This window comes from Pyrgilauda ruficollis, unplaced genomic scaffold, assembly GCF_017590135.1.
Source record: "Pyrgilauda ruficollis isolate IOZ18807 unplaced genomic scaffold, ASM1759013v1 scaffold35, whole genome shotgun sequence".
Taxonomy (NCBI): domain Eukaryota; kingdom Metazoa; phylum Chordata; class Aves; order Passeriformes; family Passeridae; genus Pyrgilauda; species Pyrgilauda ruficollis.
Window position 1 is genome coordinate 4,746,791 of NW_024524934.1, and position 19,505 is coordinate 4,766,295.

Sequence of the window (19,505 nt, forward strand, 5' to 3'; positions counted from 1 at the left end):
CCCCTTGCAAAGTTAGCTGGAGCGCGTTATCTAGATAGGCTGGGAATTACTGAATGCATGCACGTCTCTCATTGATTTCACTTAGTTTACAGTCTAGGCCTAGCATGTTAACTTCCCAGATTAGAATTTTTATCAGATGCTTAACACATGAGAAGAACAATCTTATGTATACACATTATCTTTTTATTGCTCACAGGCAGCTTACAATGTGTTTTGTTTTTACTGAGCTCCAGCGGCATTTGAAAGGTGAAAATAACACCCCGGTGAACAGCGTGCACAGTAGCTCTAAGCGAGAGGCTTTGCCAGTGAGGATGGATTTAGACATTTAAGTACTGCAACTAGTTTAAAATCCTCTTTGAATGCAGGAATAATAAGAGAGATTTTTCTTTTTCACATTGACCATTAAGGAACACTTGTGCTAGTCTCGGTTTTTTCGTGTTTATTGGAGTTTGCAAAGCAGATCTCCAGTGTTTTGGATGTTAACAAAATGTTGAGGCTAATAACAGAAATCAACTATATTGAGGAAAATTAGTAAACATGTGAATGGAGTGTAATTATATGGCAGGCAGCTTTATGTTAAACAGTGCTTTAAATTAACATGCTTTCTGTCAAAGCAATCATACAGTGAGTATAATTAGGTTACTTTTGCTGCGAGATTAACTGAGACCAAGAAAAAGGAAGAAACTGTTGCCTTCAGATTTCCTGTTATAGTGGAGGGGAGATATTAAGCATAATATAAGCATATTAATATTACAGAAAGTTTCTCGTTAGAAGAACTCGGCTTCTTGGTGAACTTTCTGAGCAGACATTCCTAATTACAGTGCTTGTTAGCCCAATTTGTTATCTAGCTAGCTTGGAAGTCACAGCACTGTTAAAATTATCTCTCCTCTTAATTTTTTCCAGACTTGATGAAGGGCAATCCAAATAAGAGCTGGCTTGCATTCACAGGTCTTTTACAGAGTGGTGTGAGGCTCATGAGGGAGTGCATTTACCAGTGACAACTTTTAACCATGGACACGTACGTTGTGCAAGAGATGAGAAATCTGTGTAAACAGATGAACACAATTTTCTTATTCATAGCAGTTGCAGAGTTATCATGAAAGAGGGAAACATTTCATATTTTCCACCAGTTTTCCGTATGTCTGATGTCATAATGGCTTCACCAGAAGCTGCAATGCATTGGAGAAAGGATTTATCACAGCTACATTTATTTTCCTCTACTTCATGGCTTCAGCATTCATGGAGAGATTGTTTGGCTTCAAGAGGAGGATTCACTTGCCTTTCCACTTGTGGTCCAGTATTACTATTGAATCTCCTGTTTGGAGACAGAGGAGAAGACATTATTGGGATCTGAGAGGGAAGGCACAACAGAGAAGTCCTTTCACACATCAGGGATGAGGAGGAAACTGGCCCCAGCCTCCCAACATCCCTGGGGAACTCTACCCATCTGGGAGTGGGAGTGAACTGCGAGTGCATGTCTTGGACCAGCTGCTAATGCTAAGTTCTGCAGAAGTCAAATGAGCCTGGGATGTCCCCACAGCAATTAACAGATTACTCAATGACTGAGGAATTATTTGAAATCTGCCATGGGCCACACCCATTGAGAATAATTGTGCTTTGCCAGCGGGAAAAAGTATCTGCCACCAAGCAAATCTAGCTTGTTGTAAGAGCAAGTGAAAAGCTGGAGCATCCTCACATGGCTGGTCAGGACAGCATAGGACCTACTGAAATCCCACAGCTTTCTGATGCACCAGTTATTGTGCTACTGCGGGGCACCCCGTGTGGCAATAATCAAATGTTGATGGGTACCTTTTCTAACACACTATCTCAGCCTCTCTTCTTCCCCTCCTACGATCATTCACTCATAGGAAACTCCCCTTTAAAAATGACCTTTCCTTGTCCATGGACCTCATAGGCTCTGAAACACTAATTCTTGTATTGTATTGGTGTGTACTGACTAAATTGATATTTATGGGTGAGGGGAAAAAAAATCCAAACAACAAAGAAAAATAATAGCCTGGCAGGCCAGGACCAGCATGTTGACCAGCACTTCTTAATGTCTGGCCTCCACTGATGAATTTGTAAACTCTGGTTTGCTAGAGGTTCCAATCCAGTCTGCCTCCAGTGGATCACCAGATAGACTTATCACCAGAAATAGGACCTGTGACAAATAGTGTAGGTTTCCTTTACACAGTCAGTCATCTCTGCCTGAGGGATAAACTGCAGCTTTGGGGAGTGACAAATATGAAGGACATAAATGTGCCATCACAGGTTTGTGGTACCACTAGGACCAATGGATGAGTCAAAAGTAAATACTCATATTTAGTTTTCAAACTCTGGGATTTAAATCCTGTAAAATCTGAGTTCCATTAATCATTGGCAATATAGGGAAATTATGGATAGAAATATTATTTGGTTACTGAAAGGAGTAGATAGACTCTGGACTCTTATTCTTTGCATGATAGAACAAAGCCTCTGGAAAGGAATCTCAGTTTAAAAATCCCTCCTGGATACTGTGATAACAAAGGGCGGAACCTGTGTCTTGAGTAATAACTATGTGCACAACATCAGCATTTCAACATTCATACAAAAACTGCTGTTGATAAGCCTGTACCATTAAAATGGTAGCACAGCTTCATGCCCCACACAGTTGCCCTTTGCATCCCTTTATTTGCCATTTGGGTTTCTGCGATCTCAGCAGCTGCTCAGAATAATGACAGCATCAAGAATTCAATCTTATTATAGTATTGCTTTGTATTGCACAGATTTGTGAGCTGTCACATAGGCTGGATTTCCCAAGGCTACAGGGTATTAAGGGAGCTTGGTTTCAAAAGCCCATAAATACAAAAATAAAACTCAGGGAAAATAATCAGTTCTGAAAATGTTATATGATTCTGGAAAATGCATTGAATGCAAAAGTACTCAAAAAAAAAAAAAAAAAAGAGGAAAAACAGGCTAAAGAGAAGATTGTTGTTTAACTTTGTTTCAGCCTTAGGTAAATAGGTTTCAGCAATGTCTTCCCGAGATATTTAAGAGCTCATAGAAGATCTGGAAGAGTGCATCCATCTCTGCACTGAGCATAAGGAAGGTATTCTACCATAAGTTTTCTCTTTTTCCTCAAAGCAATGGCTCTATTCCTGTTGAGCTGCCTTACCTCTTGCATTATAATATCTTTAATTTTTGTTTTGCCCCTGACAGTGTTCCTGCTGGCCAAAGCTTTCCCTTCTGGTGGACAGCAAAGCATCTGGGTGGGTCTCTTGGATCTGCTGCCCACTCCAACAATCAGCTTCCTTTCCCCCCCCTGTTTCTCTCCCAAAGAACAGTTCTGCCATGGGGTGATAAGCATGTCTCTGGGAGAGGCCTTGGGCCCACAAAATCTTGCAAGCAGAGGCAAAAACATCAGGAGGCTTTTCAATGCTGGAGCAAGTAGCTGTTGCTAGCTATAGCTCCTCTCCAGCTGCATTTCAGAATACTGAAATGAAGCAGCTGATGAATGTTATTTTGGTTTTTTTTTCAGATGTGTTAGATGGAAGACAAATTAATGTGCTCCATCTTCAAATGCGAGTTCTAGATAAGACACCTCACTTGAAAGGTTGCTCTGTCTGATGTGGAGAACTTTGATCCAAATTTCTCCCAAGGATCTGATTGTCCCAACAAGAGCAAACCCCAAGCGAGCATTACTTTACTTTATTTTTAAGGATTCTAGTTTGACTGGTCAAAGAAACATGAGATCAGTTGCCTGTGTGATGTTTTCCACCCATCAGGAAGGGGAGAAGCTATCACAGGGTTCATCTTTGGTACTCAGACCCTGCAGCCAAGCTCTTGGCTGAGGTAAATTTATGGCAGTAAAAGAATCAGCTCATTGTTTCAAATTATCCTCTTTGGAGTTTCTCTATTGCTCAACATTGTCTTGTACTCTAGAAACTCTGGGATTTAAAACAAAAAGAAGTCATTACTGGTACTATTTTCTGTGCCTCTCAGGCTGTGCAGCTGGGTTGCCTTAGTTACCACCAATCCAACTGTGCAAGGGGAGGGAGAGGAGAGGCACATGAGAGATAATACATTTTTAAAACCTCCAATACTGTATGAAACAGTTTGTCTATAAATAATAAAATTAATTTAGGGTCTGGCATCCTGAAAAGGAAAAAAAAAAGGTTATATTATTCTACAGCCTAGATTTTCCAGCTCTCAGAAATGATATTGCATCTTTTTAGTCGAGCACAGGACGTAGATTTAACACTTACTTGCTTGAAACTGGAAGCTGCCATCTACAGACTTTGGAATAAGTTGGAACTAAATATACCTTTAAGTGTGAAAAAGAGTAAATATTTATGTAGCTGGTTTTAGGAAAAATAATAATGGCCTGTAGTTATAAGGGAGTGTGGAAGAGCCCATATGAAGCATGGTGTGCTGTGGAACAAGCTTCTTTAGCAGCCTATGGTCTGCCAAAGGATTTAAGTCCAGGAGGGAGCCAGGCTTTACCACTCTGGTGGAGCTGTTTGTTAATCTCTTCTTGCACCTTTGAATAAACACCTCTGGGCAACCGTTCTTCATTCGAGTGGGAAAGAAATAGAAAGAAGCAACAGCCTAATTTTTTTTTTTTTTTTTAATTTGGGGAGAATCCTGGTGCCAGCAGCCCAGCCAGAGAGCTCTGTCTTGTCAGATCCCACCAGCATCAGGTCTAATTTTTTGGTGGCTTCAGGTGTTATTACACAGGGTGTTTTCAGATGTGCCTACAGGAACCTAGTAGATATCTGTATTAACCTGTAACCCAAACTGCCTTTGGGGAATGAAGAGGAAGCAGAAGAGAGATCAAAAGTGCCCTTCCATGTACTTTATCTTTGAGGGAGAGAGGAGGTGGGCAGAGTGGAGAGTATGGAAAGATGAAGAGGTCTGTCCTCTACAACCACTGATTGTTTTACCTTGGGGGACGGGGTGGGGGGAGGTGGGAGGTGTTGTTTTTTGTTTGGTTGGTTGGTGGTTTTTTTTTTTTTTTTTTGTTTTCTGAAGGATCTTTTCCCCTGCATCCTCTGCCTTATTGTGATGGGAAAGAGAGAGAGGAAAGGGTAGGATGAAAAAAAGTACATGGAGCCATTTTTGCTGTGGGAACAAAGGTATGTTGGAATCGCATCTTCATTCAGTTTGCAGCTCTTTTTTCTCTGGCAATGCTGAACCAAAAATTTGTCTCAGTCGGGAATATATTAAAACTCTGGCACATTGTAATTTGGAATAGCTTCCCTGTGGCTATGTTTCAAGGCTTATTGGGACTTCGTTATTGATACCAGCTTAAGGAAGTCCTACTCTTCTCTTGGGTGGACACAGCTGGGATGTGGATCAGTAAAAACACTTGGCACCAACATGGGGAACTGTAACTCAAGGGGAGTGTCTTGCACGTGGATGAAAACACCATGTAATTGTGAAGGCCAGGATTTTGTGGCTCTTTTGAAAAGGAGCAACTATGCATGGAAAGGCAGACCCACCACACAGATGAGGCCTCCAGGGATCACAAGAGCACACCAGATATCAATGGAGAATATTGTGTATAGTTTATATACATATTCTGAGGTTACATTCATGTCGCCACAACTGGAGTGCTTTTCAGCCTCTCTGTGTGCACAGTAAAGTTGAGTGCTTGCCCAAGTTTCTTTAGTCAGCTGTTGAATATGCATCTAATTTTTGCAGTTAATTTGATCTCTTCTTGGCACAATATTTTGTCCAATCAATCACTTAGCACATTGGAAATCAAATTATTTTTATTCTGATTATCTCCAGCATTTGCAGCAGGCATACTCTAGCCCTAAAATTACTAATATGTACTCAGTGATGAAAAAAATCTGATACATAAATGTATCAGATATCTCATATAAAGACTTATGCCATCATGTGGTGGTGGTGCAGTCTTTGATTAGCAGTAGTTACTATTTATATGTGATGGCTCTTAAAACAGAGCTAGTGCAGAAAGGCTGCAGATCTGTTTTCATTTACCAGCAATCCTCATCTCATATGATGTTTTTGCAGAATAGAATGTGGCCAAAATCTCCAAACATGGACATGTAAAGCAGGCATCTTGTTTGCAAAGGTAGCAAGTGGTGAAGTTGGTTATTCAGCACATTTGAAAGCCAATCTGCTGCTTTTAGGTAGCTGTGTATGGATGGTGAGAGACTAGCTACAGACACTCTACTTTGGCTTGACAGGCATGTGAGACTTTGCAAAATGGATCAGGCATCAAATGTTCCCTGAGAACAGAGGGAGGTTGTCTTATTTATTTTCAGAGGTGTTTTTGCAGTGTTTTTTCTTTAATCAGAAAGCTAGTTTAAGAAATTGCAAATGTTCCCACGTTTGTCCTAAATAAAATACACACGTTTTCTTGACAGAAACACTTTCATCCTCAAAAATTCAATCTTGAATGGAAAAGGAGAGAAAACCAGAAGGAATAATAATAACAGAAACAATAATAAAAATAACAATAACAATAATAATAATAATAGTATCCCATGCCAAACCCTCAAAGGTGCTCCCTCAGTTCTCTCTCTTCCACGTGTTAAATATGCTTTCCTAAACTACGTTTTTTCCCCCCCTCCAACTGCCCATTATGTCCAAGGAAGCTGCTTTTCACTTTTTTTTATGTCACTACTGGTCATACCACTACTAAAGCAGAAGGAAAAATTTCTGAACAGTTTATAAAAGTTTCCAAAGTGCTGTTTTAGTCATGGAGCTGCTGCCACTTGGATACACTGATGCATTCCTGTAAATTTGCAGTAAACATTGATAATTCCTAGTCTGACAAACAACATGTGATGCAGGTGTAAGAGTTTCAGCTCAAGACATGTGGCTTCTCTGGACCCTTCTTTGAGCAGGAATTCAAAACCCAGTGATTATGCTGGTAAGAAACACTTCTTGACCCAAGTTAGAGGAAGCTGGTCCAACGTTTGTCTTGCTCCGATTTGTTGTTTATTTGTTAGCATGTGGGTGGCACCTAGCAATCACTGTCTGACACTCAAGTGCCACCACCCCAACACCTTCCCCAATGTACTCATGCCCCCTTCCTCCTCCTGCCTGCCTGGGCAATCACAGCAGTTCATTTCAGGGGTGTTTTTTTCATATGCATGGAAGTAATGAAGAAAACTTGGACTGACCCCATATCATACGGTTGAGGAACTCTCCGAAGTTGTAGAAGGCGATGATGATGGCAAGGCTACCGGCAAAAAAGGCTGCTAGTCCAGGGGGGCTGAACAAAGCTAAGAGAGGATATACCCACTCTCCTGTTACAGAATAAATCCACAGGATCCTAGGCAAGGAAGGAGAGAAATTACCTTTGGTTAGGACCATTCAATTAGAAGAACCACTTCAAAATTTCCAGCTCCTGAGGGGCTGAGTTATCAAAACAGGCTTGATACAGAGAAAATTAGCTCGGCTGTCAATACATCTCCTCGGCACTTGGGCTATTTGTTGTGAAGCACACTTGAGCCAGTGCTAAATTAGATGGGTTTCAGTGCAGGTTGAAATGCACACAATATTCTGCTGTCACCCTAGTGGCATTGGCTATTAACAGCAGTAAAAGCACAGTAAAATAGCAAAATGTTCAGGAACAGGGATGTGCACTTGGCTATGCTAAGTGAAGCTTATTCAAATAAGCTCTCAAATATGTTTGCTCTTTAGATACAGCAGCCTTTCAGCCCCTATCCAGATCCCTAGAGTCTGTGGAGACACAGAGCTGTTCCTCCCTGTCTCAATCCTTCTGCTGTTGACCACTGTTTTGAGGAGTGGAAAGAAGTTTTCAGGAGGTGAGAGGGCAAGGGGAATTCTCCTGGAGCTTTTCTTTTGTAAGAGAAGGAAAAGAAGAGGAATGGTTAGGTGGGAAACAGATGTGGCTGCTTCACCCTTTTGTGCCAGAACTGTTTGCAAAGCATGGTTTGGAAAAGAAAGAAGATTAATATGCCTGTTTTATAGGGTTTCTTTTCTTCTAATTGTGCCCTCTCTTTCTGCCTGAACTAAAGAATATAAAAGTGATCTTTAGATATCTTAAGTATCGGAAAAAAATTGCTTTCTTGTGAATATATTTTGTGAATAAAATTATTTATATTTGTATTGATTATGTAAAGAATTTAAGAAATAGGGTAATTCTTCATTGATTGTTAACAGGATGTGCCATTTTAACAAAGACAGTAATTCCCTAAAACAAACTTTTGGGTCCAAATGGTCCTAAAAGGTTTAATTCTTCATTAAAAAACCCCATATCTGAGGATTATGCCATACTTTCCACCATCAGTGCTAACATGGGAACATAATTGTAATTTTTTCTGATGTCACCCAGCCTGCTACCTTACACTGAGCATCATGCCTCAAAGAGAAGTGACAAACAGGCTGCCACACTATCCTGAAACTGTGTCATGACACTGAGGAATGGGAGAATACTAAGGATATAAAAAAAGGCTAAAAGGATGCTTCTTCCTTTCTCCAGTAAGAAAAGGAAGGAGTGGGGCATAAAAAGGTGGTTTTGTCTTGCCTGTGAATAAAGTTTTACTATCCTCACCTGAGGGATAGAGTGGAGGAATTGAGGGGATTGATAGTAGAGCTATCTGGACTGAGCATGGAAGTATTTAAATGTAGGGACTCATTTTTATGATTCAAGATTCTTTCATCTAACAAACAGAGCTGTGAAACACCTAAGTAATATAAAAATTAAAAAAAAAAAAAACCTGCAGGAAAAGCCCCTGAGAGGCTGAGCAGAAATGCGGACGTCCAAGCGCTAAGTGGAGCCTGTGCAAATGTCAGCGTGTGTTCTTCTCTGCACAGGACTCCTCATGTCGTACCTTCAACAGCAAAACAGAGAGTGACAACCACCTTTCTTTTATATAACGAGGAACTGGATTGTCTTCATGCATTTGGCCAGCTGGTGTGTCTCATATGAAACATTCCAACCTGTATTTTCAAACCCAAATAAATGACTATTCAAAGCCACAGTGACACCCTGCTCAGAGGCAGGTGTCTGCTGCGAGGTGTAGCTGGCTGCTCAGTTTCCCGGCTGCCTTGGAGGGACCAGTCACTTCTCAGCCCATTGGCGCTGCAGCGATGGAGGTGACAGTCCAAGGAGAGGCTTGGAGGAAGGACTCTGTTGCTTGTGAAACATATGGTGCCCAAATGGGGCTATTAATCACCAGGTTGTAGCACCAACAGTAAAATATGTATGTGTGTTGAGATTTCAGTGCACAGGCCAGAACATGTTTCTGTTGGTTGAAAGCTGTTGTTTGTGGTTTGCAGGGAACCACGAAGTGGAGGAAAAAAGAAAGCAGGCAGGAGGTTCCTTGCTGATTTGAAAACTGTATTGACATCCTAATATCTTTTATCCAGTCATCAGGGCCCTACCACACAGGGGACAAGCACTTTAAGGGACCACCTTCCACTCAGGATCCTGGCAACACAATGCAGCACCAACCCATAGAAGATACTGGGAGGGCTCCAGTGTGTTGATGCTTGTTTTGATCTTCATTCTTTGGTGTGGATTCAGCTCCTGATATGAGCCATGTCTCCTGAGGGGTGAAATTGCTCAGCTGATAGGGATTTTAGGGGAAAGCACGGCTCACATGGCTGTAAGAGCAGTCTGGTCTCAAAGACAGTAAAACCCAAATGTTGTCATAAGACAAGCAAAACAAAGCTGGCATTAAGCAATGGGGTGAATCAGAACACAGAAAAGGAATTTAGGAAGCCATGGTCGTAATCCTATTAGGCTCTGGGCAGGATTAGAATAAATGGCTCCTAATTTGCTTATGCAATGTATCATTGAAGTCCCCTGTTTCCACAGCCACTCTGATGGGCTTCAAGTCACTCCAGTGTTTCAGCTGAGCAGTTTATTTTCTATTTCAGATGTTCACTCACTGGACTGAAGATGGTCTCAAGATGAGAGTGAGAACTGGTGAGTAGGAATGGGAAGGATGAGTTTCCTCATAGTTCCAGTGACTTCTCAGAAGTCTTTGCACGAGGACAAGTCACTTCCTCGCTGACCAGTATCCTCTTGTTGTTATATATATGATCTATATTCTCCACCCTGGAGCCTGGATGTTTCCTCAGCTCTGGAAAGTTGTATAATGTCTTGAAATTATACAGCCCCCTTCCTGAGTTGGGTCTCAATACAAGGCATCCTCTGAGACCTTTGAAGCATTGGCAGCTACCCACAGTTACATGGGGTGGCAGTGCCTCCATATCCCAGCACTGCAGCCAGGATGCAATGAGCAAACCCACTCCAGGGGTGCATGGCACACACACAACAGGTGGACAGATGGCTGTGAGCTGTGGGAGGTGCTGATTAGACATAGTTTATTCTCTCAGGATGATTCTCCAACAGGTTGGGGGTCAACTTGTGTGTTGTTGGAAACGTGGGCAGTGTCCACTGGTGGAGTGGGAGGTGGTGGTGGGCAGATGTCTCCTCTCTACCCGCCAGTTTGCACCTGGCTCAGAGTATCATTTTCTGGCTCAAGTTTCTAAAACGAGCCACGTGTCCCTGCCAAACGCTAAACTGAGTTTTCCTCCTTTCCTGCTCCCAAGACCCCCAGACCTTTTGGGATTTGGTGGTTTTGCAGTGAGCAGAACAGTGAGTGGAGGTAAATTTGATGGTACCAGTATAAGTAAAAACTCCAGCCGAGAAGAAATTACTCAAATTATCCCTGAATTTATGGCAGTTTAGTTACTTTCCTTTAAGAGGCCTTACAAGAGCAGGAGATACTGTGTAAGGTCTCAGGACCTATATTGTGTTTGAAGAAACCTGCCTCGCCTATGTTTGGATATAGTTTTCATGGGTCTCAGCTGAAGTTTAAATGATTTCTTCACAGAAAAGAGTGTTGTCCTCCTTGTGTCTGGCTGGGAAATTTGATCTAAAGTACAGCATTTGGCCTTATTTTAAGAAGTAGATTACTTGAAGAAAAATTACTTAAATTCTTACCGTACAGCATTTGGCCTTATTTTAAGAAGTAGATTACTTGAAGAAAAAATACTTAAATTCTTACCAACTGATATAGAGAAAAGCAACAAATCCCAGTAGGAACAATCCCTTCTTCTTTGCTGGGTAACGATGCGGCAAGGCAAGGATTTCCAGGAGAGCAAATGGCAATACAGCTGTGTGCTGAGGAAAAAGAGAGTCTGTCACTGACACATCACAGTGCCTTGCCTTCAGTCATTGCTGATCACAAAGTTCAGGCACCTGCTCAGAAGCAAAGAATTATTTAACAATACTGAGAATAATTGTATACAAATGTGCATGCTTCATTTTTTACAATGAAGTACCCCTAGAGTAATAAGCACAAAAATTTTCTTGTTAATAAGATATAAAAATGAGTCTTGCCTGTGGTGTGGTGTATGTTTATAATAGGTGAGCTCTCCTTTTGCATTTTGTAATGCAATAATTTTTTTTATAATTCCTATTACAGTACAAAAGATATTGAGATCTATCATTATGTGCAGTTGAGGATGTCAGAAGAGTGCTCCTTGAACTCACTGAGCAATTGCTGAATTGCCTTCATGTTCTCTTCTAGTCATTATTGTACTTTATATAGTATCATTTATTACTTGCTCCAGTGCAATCCCAGTGCGTTGTGCTTCCCTTTGTAAATGGAAAAATGGGGTTGTAAACATACAGGAGACTTCAGTTAGCTGTGATTGAAGGTGATGAAGAAACTTCAAACAAGTTTATCCCAGAGTCAGAAAGAAGTTAAATAGAGAAATGTGGTTTTTCTTTTTTTTCTTGTTGAAGAGTTTGAATTGCAGCTTCAGTTTCAAGGACTTTAATGGTAACTGTCTGAGAATGGAGGATTTTCAGCTCTGGGCAGACAGTTTGGTGGCATTGAGTGTTTTGTAGTGAGGAGCTGCCTCCAAGAGGGATGCTCCTCACCATAGGGATGTTGAGAGCACAGCAGAAAGCCTTCTGGGCTCAGATGTTAAATGGCCAATGCAGGGATTCATGGGATGCCAATACCTCAAATTTTTGACTGATTTGAAACAATTTCAGAAGATAATTTGCCTGGGTGAAGTTTCCCCACTGAAAATGTTGTACTCCCTGTGCAAGCAAACAATAACTTTGAATTGCAATACCTAGGACAGTTGGCTTAAACAATGTTGGGCAGCAACAAAGCAAAACTAGTCCATGAAATGCAGCAGGAGAAAAACTATAGTAACAACTGTAGCTGATTAGTTGCTTAAATTCATGGTAATTAAGTAAATAGTTTAATAGGTAGATGGGGGAGGTATGGGAGGAGGGCAACACAGAAAGATAGATAGAGTTTTAAATACAAAAAATGTCAAACTAAGGATTTTTTTTAAAAAGGCATAACCTGCTGGGTGTATGGTATGAAGATTCCTCTTGTCCCAAAGAAATGGTTCTAACATTTTTAATGTATGTGTTTTTCAGAAACTTTGGTCAGTACCTGATATGGCAATACAGTGTCAAAGTTTTATTTCCTTATATTTATGCTATAGGTTGTGAAAAAATACACATTAATTTCTTTAAATGCACAGTGAGCTATAAACAGCATGCGTGTATGTAGCTATTTGTTTAAGAGATGGACATTCACTTTTGTCTGCTGTTTCCAAGTGACCACTGCCTGGGAGCTGAGTGTCCTCCCTCAGCCCTCCTACCACGTCCAGGAGCTGCTATTCATTCTCGGCTATCCTTCTATCAAAATTACCATTCCACCTCACTTATTCCTTTTTCAGAGAAAAGAGATAGAAAATATTTCTTTGATGTTCCAGTTCCTTTCAGTCATTGGCTTTGTTCTTTTCTTCTGTTCTGTTTCACAAAGATATTCTTCAGCTCTACAACCTGCTTGGTTGATTGCAGAAGTTCTGTATCAGTACAAGCGATTCCTGAATTCATTTAACCAGAAATATATCTTCAGTGCACACAGTTTTCAGATATAATCCCTATAACTTCTTTTAGTCAGAAATCTATGTGTTAAGCTGCTTTCAAAAAGATTTAAAAGAGTTTATTTTCCATAGTTGAACAATAGTTTGTCCTTGAACAAAACCCAAAATGCCCATGGCAAGGCAGCAGCGATGGAAAACCTACACCTTGTCCTCATTTTTAGGCTTTAGCCTAAGCCTTTGGTGGGCACGCTGATTTAGAGCACCTCATTTTGCCAGGTATTTTGGAGCATACCCAGGAAAGAGCAGCACAAAGAGCCAGAAAGTATGAACAGTGAAGCAGCCCAAAGGCAGGCATAGAAACTGTGAATGCACTGAATGTGTTGTTGCAACTAGAGAGGAGAGGAAAACGAGAAGTTTCAAAGGCTTCAGAGATTGATGCAGTGATGGCTGTGATGGGTGAGTGTTCCATGTCCATCATGTCCATCACCAGGGAGGAGTGGCTCAGTGTTCCACAAGAGAGACGTCGCTTCATGCTGGGAAGCACATACGCTCCGGCAGCACACAGATAACGTGTGGACAGCAGGATACCGTCACAGGGAGAGGTTGGGGGTGGTGAGGGGCAGCCTGCTGCTCAAACACGCCGTGCATTGGCACTGCTGCTGAGCAGCAGGCTGGTAGTGCCTGCAAAAGATTGCTGGGAGATCTGCTTTTTAGTCTGTGCTGGTTTAGAAAAGGTTGATATGCTTTACTACTCATTTTTGTCAGGCTCCTCCACTTATGTAGGAGTTAGAGAAAACACTTGAGGGCCTATAAATCAATAGAAGCTTGAAAGTTGCTGGCAAAATTGGAAAATTTGGCTGCTCTTGGGAATAGCCAGGAGTTTAGTGGAAGGGGTAAGTTGAAATTTCTGCAATTCCTGATTTGACGAGTTTTCCATTGCTTGTAAGAGAATTTCCTTGTCTAAGGACAGCAAAAGCATTCAGAAGTGGGACTGTCTGCCTCTTGTTTTGCAAACAGTTTCTTAAAGTTCTTGCAGCTATCCTGATTTGGAAAAACAAATGCAACCAAAAAAAAAAAAAAAAAAAAAAAACCCAAAAAACAAAGAAAGAAATTTGTTGTGGCATAGGAAAGCTGCAAGCTTCTCTCTTCCCAAGTCCAGTTATGTCACTGGCCTATGACTCTGCGCTGTGTTTCTGTTCAAATAATTGCATCTTTTAAAATATATTTTGCCAAGTATATTAACTAGATGTGGGTGGGGGTTTTTTGTCAAGTCATTTAAATTTGCTGTGAAAAAGCTTTCTTGAGACAGATTTCTACAACAGTTCTCAGCCTCCTCAAGCACCCCCAGGATGATTTTTTAAAAATGTTATTATTTTTCCTTTGTGGATATAAAGGATTTTTTTTCATTTATCCCTCTACCCCCCAGTTCCTTCTTCTCATGTACACATACACCCCAGGCTCGTAAACATGTGGGAAAATCTTCCCTCGCACTTCTGCTATCCCAGAGCCTATTTCTGCCAAGCTGAATTTGTGCATTAACAGTAAAATCACAGAGGAGTTTCTATGGAGTACCCGAGCAAGTTTCTGACAGCAGATGTGTGTTTGCAGAGCAGACACTGGGGGAATGTGTGGATGGCTACAGGGTGCAGAGCCTGCCCTCCGCCTACGACATACAATTGGCTTTCCACATGATTTCCCTCTCAAAGCCCAGAGACGTTGACTTTGGCAACATCATTAGTGATAGAGCATATATCATGGTTAATCAGATCTGCTGAAAGGCTATAAAGGCTTCTCATATCCTTTTCTAAAAAAATAAAAGAAAAAAAGAAGGATAAAAAAAAAGATGTATTTTCTCATCCGCATTATTTTTAACTGTAGGTCTCTGGTGCATAGTCATTAAATATATTTTCAATCCTACTTAGCAGCATTTCATATTCTTTAACTGACATGTGTCTGTGGAACACAGTATTTGTATGGGGCCAAATTAAAATATACAGTTGTGCCTCTTCCTTTAAAGCAAACTTAATAATTAAGCTCAGATTGACACAGATCAAAACATTGGCAAAACTTGCTGGAAACAATGACTCATTTTTTATTTCAATTAACAGTTTCTCAGTTTCACATATAAACAGTGAAACTGTCAAAAATAATTATCACAGAGGGAGGGGGGAAAACCCACCTATTTCACTCCAAGATAAGGAAAACAGGCTAACACAATAGCTGTGTGTACTGATCAGGCTATCAATGAACCAAACTGAATCAGAGAGCTTTTCCCTACTCTTGGCAAGGATCCTGTTGGTACTTATTTTTTATGTTCTTTGAAATATTAATGTATTTATTTGTCTAACAACCTCTGTTTGTTGAGGAAAGCTTTCAGCTTACAAATTTTGCAAGAGGCAATTTTTTTTTTATTTCTTCCTAGAGTGAAGAGATAAAAGTGATGGGACTTTCAAAATTATCGGAGACATTTAGCTAACTAATCACACTTTTGGCCTGAATTCTGCTTCCAAACATTCAATTTTAAAATCCTTTGTGTCTCTTTTTTGGCAGTCGTGATTTTCCATTTGGTTTTAATTTCTTTGCTTCATTCCTGAAAAACTCAGGTGAATCTGAACTAGTTATAAAATTACAAATTTATTTTGGTTGCTCATACAAACTCTGGCATATGAATAGAGGGGGAAAAAAGTTTCTTAAACATATTCTGAACTTTATCTCAAATATTGGCACGTTAACTTTTCTCCTGCAGACAAGAACATTCCCCTGCTTCTTTACTTTTTGTTTCCTACCCTGAGCTGTATGTTTCCCAGGATACGTTTCAGGTTCATGAGTTTAAGCTGAGATAAATAGTCCTCTCTGAATATTATTTCCAGTGTTTGCTAAGACCATATGGAATTTTTACTTCCTGTATTTTGAGTAGTTGGTGTATTTATTTAATGCTATATCCTCTTTTCACCAGTGAGAATTCAAGTGAGAGCGAGCTTCCTGGGGCTGAGAAGGCAGAGTTTGTGCTGGGCTGCAGGCTCCGGCTAGGCTGAGCTTTGAGCCCATGACCACTCACTCTCTCCAGAGCTGCTGAGATCACTCGTGCTCCTGACGCGTGTGTCGCAGTTGACTCGGTGTGACCTTGTTTGACTCCAGAGCGAAGGAAATGATGCCTCGGTTGACCAGAGCTGTTTGTTTCTAATTCGTCTGCATTTACATACCCTCCATGTCTGCTTTCCATTAACATGTGAGACTTTAGGGAGGGATCTTTTCACAAACAGTTACCACTGGCCAAACTAAACTCCATTGGGCACAGTTGGAGACCATCAAGTGCTTTTGAAAAACTGCCTGTGTTTCTCCTTTCAGACCAATTCCCCGCAGAGCCTGTGTGCTGACAAGCAGTCGTGGCCAATACTCGTGCTTCTCTCTTCCCCATCGGTATGTTACTGCAAAGTAAAAGGAAAAACCCACTTCGGTGTTGCCTTATGAGGCTCATAAGCCAGTGTTCATTGGTTGTCCCTTGAGGTGTTTACTCAGATACTCAGCTCTTTGTTGGAAAACGTCCCCTTGTCTATGGAAATTTCCTTCAGTTGGATGCTTTCGTGAACAATTACAGCCTGTGTTATCTGAGCATAATAAAACTAAATGGCTTCCTGTCACCAAAACCTCTGTTTAGTTTTTATACTCATAATTTTCCAAATCTCTGTATGGTCTCTACTTTCTTGGCTTAATTTTGGAACTAATTCCCTCTTTTGATTTATTTTGCTATTATTTTGTCTGTGTTCAAATGCCTCCTTCAAAATTTTCTTTCACAATCTCTCCCTATACATTTTTCTTCTTCCCTTAACCTCTCTTTATTTTTCAGGGTGGAAGGGGCTTAAGCTTTATTGTTCATTTTATTTCTTTAACTACTACCTTGCCATGTTTAGTTGAAGGTACAATTCTGTCTTAGGGTTGCTACGTGTCTTGTGTTTCCAACCATCAGTGCATTTTCAGGGAACCACATATTTATTTTATGGATAGAGCGGGAGGCACAGGGAGTCCTGTTACTGAGCAGGTGTGTAGCAGATTAGTGAGGAAGCTATTGCTCAATTTAATTCCAGCAGCACTCTTCTCTGAACCATCAGCTACTACCTGTTTCTGCCCTTTCCAGATCCATTCATCCTCACCTGTAAAGCAACATGATTTTTTTTTTTCTTAGATGTGTAGGTAGTTTGGGAATGTTACAGTGAAAAATGGATGAAGCATTAGACCAATTGTGTGATCAAAGGTAAAAGAGCTTCAGAGATATTTTCTTGCCTGCACACATGCATTTTTGGGAATAAGGCCCTGGCTGAATATCCTATTGCTTACTAGCAAATGTTTTGTCTCATTGTCAATGCCAGAATTTTAATTTCCTTTCTCCCTGACATTAGATATGTAGTCTAAGAAAATGATGTTGCACTGCAGCTGGAGGTTGACATGAGACTGAAGTGACATATCCTTTGCCGTGGAATATTTTCCTCCAGCTGTTCCTTTGCAGGGAGGGTTACGGAGACTGCACCTGTGCACGCTGGGGTAGCAGCAGCCCGGGAGGATTCCCTGCCATAACATTTGTCTCTGAAACACATACTTTCTCCCTGAGGAAATGGGCTTATGTCAACAAAAACGGAAACTTCAAAAAAATCTGTGTAGTGCTGGGAAAAGCTAAGCATCTTTGCTCTTAAATGTGTGGGGTGATTAATTTTGTGTGCCATATTCCTCACACACACATTCTTCTTCTTTTGCCAAAAGCTGAATGTAATTGGCAGCCTGTGAATGTCCATAGTTGCCAGACAGCTTAAAATTGAGATACTGTGAAATGCAAACAAATGGAAATGTTTCTCCCTTGTGTAAATATGCAAGAATTATTAAGCATTAAATAACGCTTGCAAAGAGAATCGTTTAAGATGGCCAAAGATGAACCTGAGGTTGTTCTCGTGTCCACACCTGGAGAAGGAGTCGAATTCAAGTGGCCTGGACAAGAGGGTTCTGCCCTACAAACTGAATTTGTGTCCCCTTTTTTGGTTAGTGATGCAGCAGCTTCCTAAAATAGCTGCAGTAAGATGTAATCCTTCACACAGATACCCTCACATGAGGGTAAGAGAAACTTATATTCACATAACTTACATTTTTTCCAGATGGACGTAAATCACACTGATCCAAAATGCCATTTCTGTTGATGTAGATGTGTCCACACTGGGAAAGCTGAGGTATAGCTAGGTAGGCAGAACACAAGCAGCTTGTATATACCAAGAAGATCCAAGATGAGAGGGGACATAGTGAGTCCTGCTGGTACTCCTACTGTCAGGGCATCGGTGGCCTGCTTCAGTGAAGGAAAATTTCTTGTATGTACCTTGCTTGTTCTCTCACTCCCTTACATTTTCAGTTTTCATTTTCAGGTACAGCTTAGCCACAACAGGGCAAAGTGCAAAGGAGCTTCAGAAGCTCAGGCAATGGGGGATCTGTTGTCGTCTTTGCTGAAAGTCTGCCAGGTAAAAGATGTTTCTTCTGAGCCTCCATTTACCTTTCTTCCTTGTCTATTCTCAGCTTTATAGCTTACAATATCTTCTGAACATGCACAATTCATAACCATGTGTCAGTAGAGTGCCCGGGGAACTAAAATGCTGGTTTTTGTAAAGGTGAAAGGGTAACACAGCTACAGGGTAAATTAGAAAAAGAGGTGGCCAAACTCAACTTAGCTGCAGTCTGAAAATAAAGAAAACTGTGCCAACAGACTGAAAATATAAATCTTCTTTTACAAAACACAATTGTACCATTTCTATTTTTGTGAACACATCTGCTCAACATTTATATGTATCTTTTGTTATAGATCAAAAATGCTTTTGAGTTATCTCTTCTGACCCACCAGTGGCCCACTTTATTTAGCATTCAATTCTGTCAGGCCTTTCAAAGTGTAGTGTTCCCCAATACTGCCATTAAGTTGAATAATATATGCACATGGTTTAATCCAAGCTGTCTCCAGCAGTTAGTCTCCTTCTGGAGAGTATCCAGATGTTGCTTGCAAAGCGATGACTGGGAAAGAAATAAACAAATTCACTTGATGAATTGGCCAGCGTATCTTTTGTCTCAGCCATTTTTCACTTCAAAAATCTTGTTCAAATAAAATAATTGTGCTTGAGACATAAGTAGAGTGGACTTTTTTCAAAAGTCAAGATTTTGTATAAAAATGGTAAAACATAATTATTCCATGCAAACAGAAGTGGAAACTGAGGCCCAGTTTTTGGGTTAAACTCAGTAGAAAAGCAAAGAGAGAAACCTAGATAGTCTGGAATATTTGGTCTCCTTCAACTATGAGCAAAATTCCTTTCTACATTAACCATCCCATCTGCAAAACAAAATATTTCTGTTCAGAGTGCAAAAACATGGCTAAATTATAGTGCTCACTCTGCAACTCTGGGCTATCAGGTGGGCAGCAATAACCCTTTCCCACTGTAAGAACAGTCCATGTGAGGAAAAATATTGTTATTCATTTCTGCAAGGAAGCTGCTGCAGCATCACTACAAAGCCAAGGAGCTCAGTATTCCTGAAGTGGGTTTGTATGGTTATTTTTTAGGTTCACTCTCCAGTTACATAACAACATATGCTTTCCCTATGTACAATGTTAAAATAGACTGAGATTTAAAAAAAAA

General features: G+C 40.7%; 1 protein-coding gene across 1 annotated transcript in view; it reads right to left on the reverse strand.

Annotated features, from left to right (window-relative positions):
* Positions 1-802: 802 nt before the first annotated feature.
* LOC121357805 (androgen dependent TFPI regulating protein) overlaps positions 803-19,505 on the reverse strand; it is a 29,866-nt gene continuing 11,163 nt past the window's right edge. The window contains exons 4-6 of the mRNA XM_041475425.1: positions 11,001-11,116; positions 7,137-7,288; positions 803-1,315 (exon numbers count right to left, since the gene is read on the reverse strand). Of these exons, the coding sequence (XP_041331359.1) occupies positions 1,272-1,315; positions 7,137-7,288; positions 11,001-11,116 (312 nt within the window). The 3' untranslated portion in view covers positions 803-1,271. The remainder of the gene's footprint in view (positions 1,316-7,136; positions 7,289-11,000; positions 11,117-19,505) is intronic.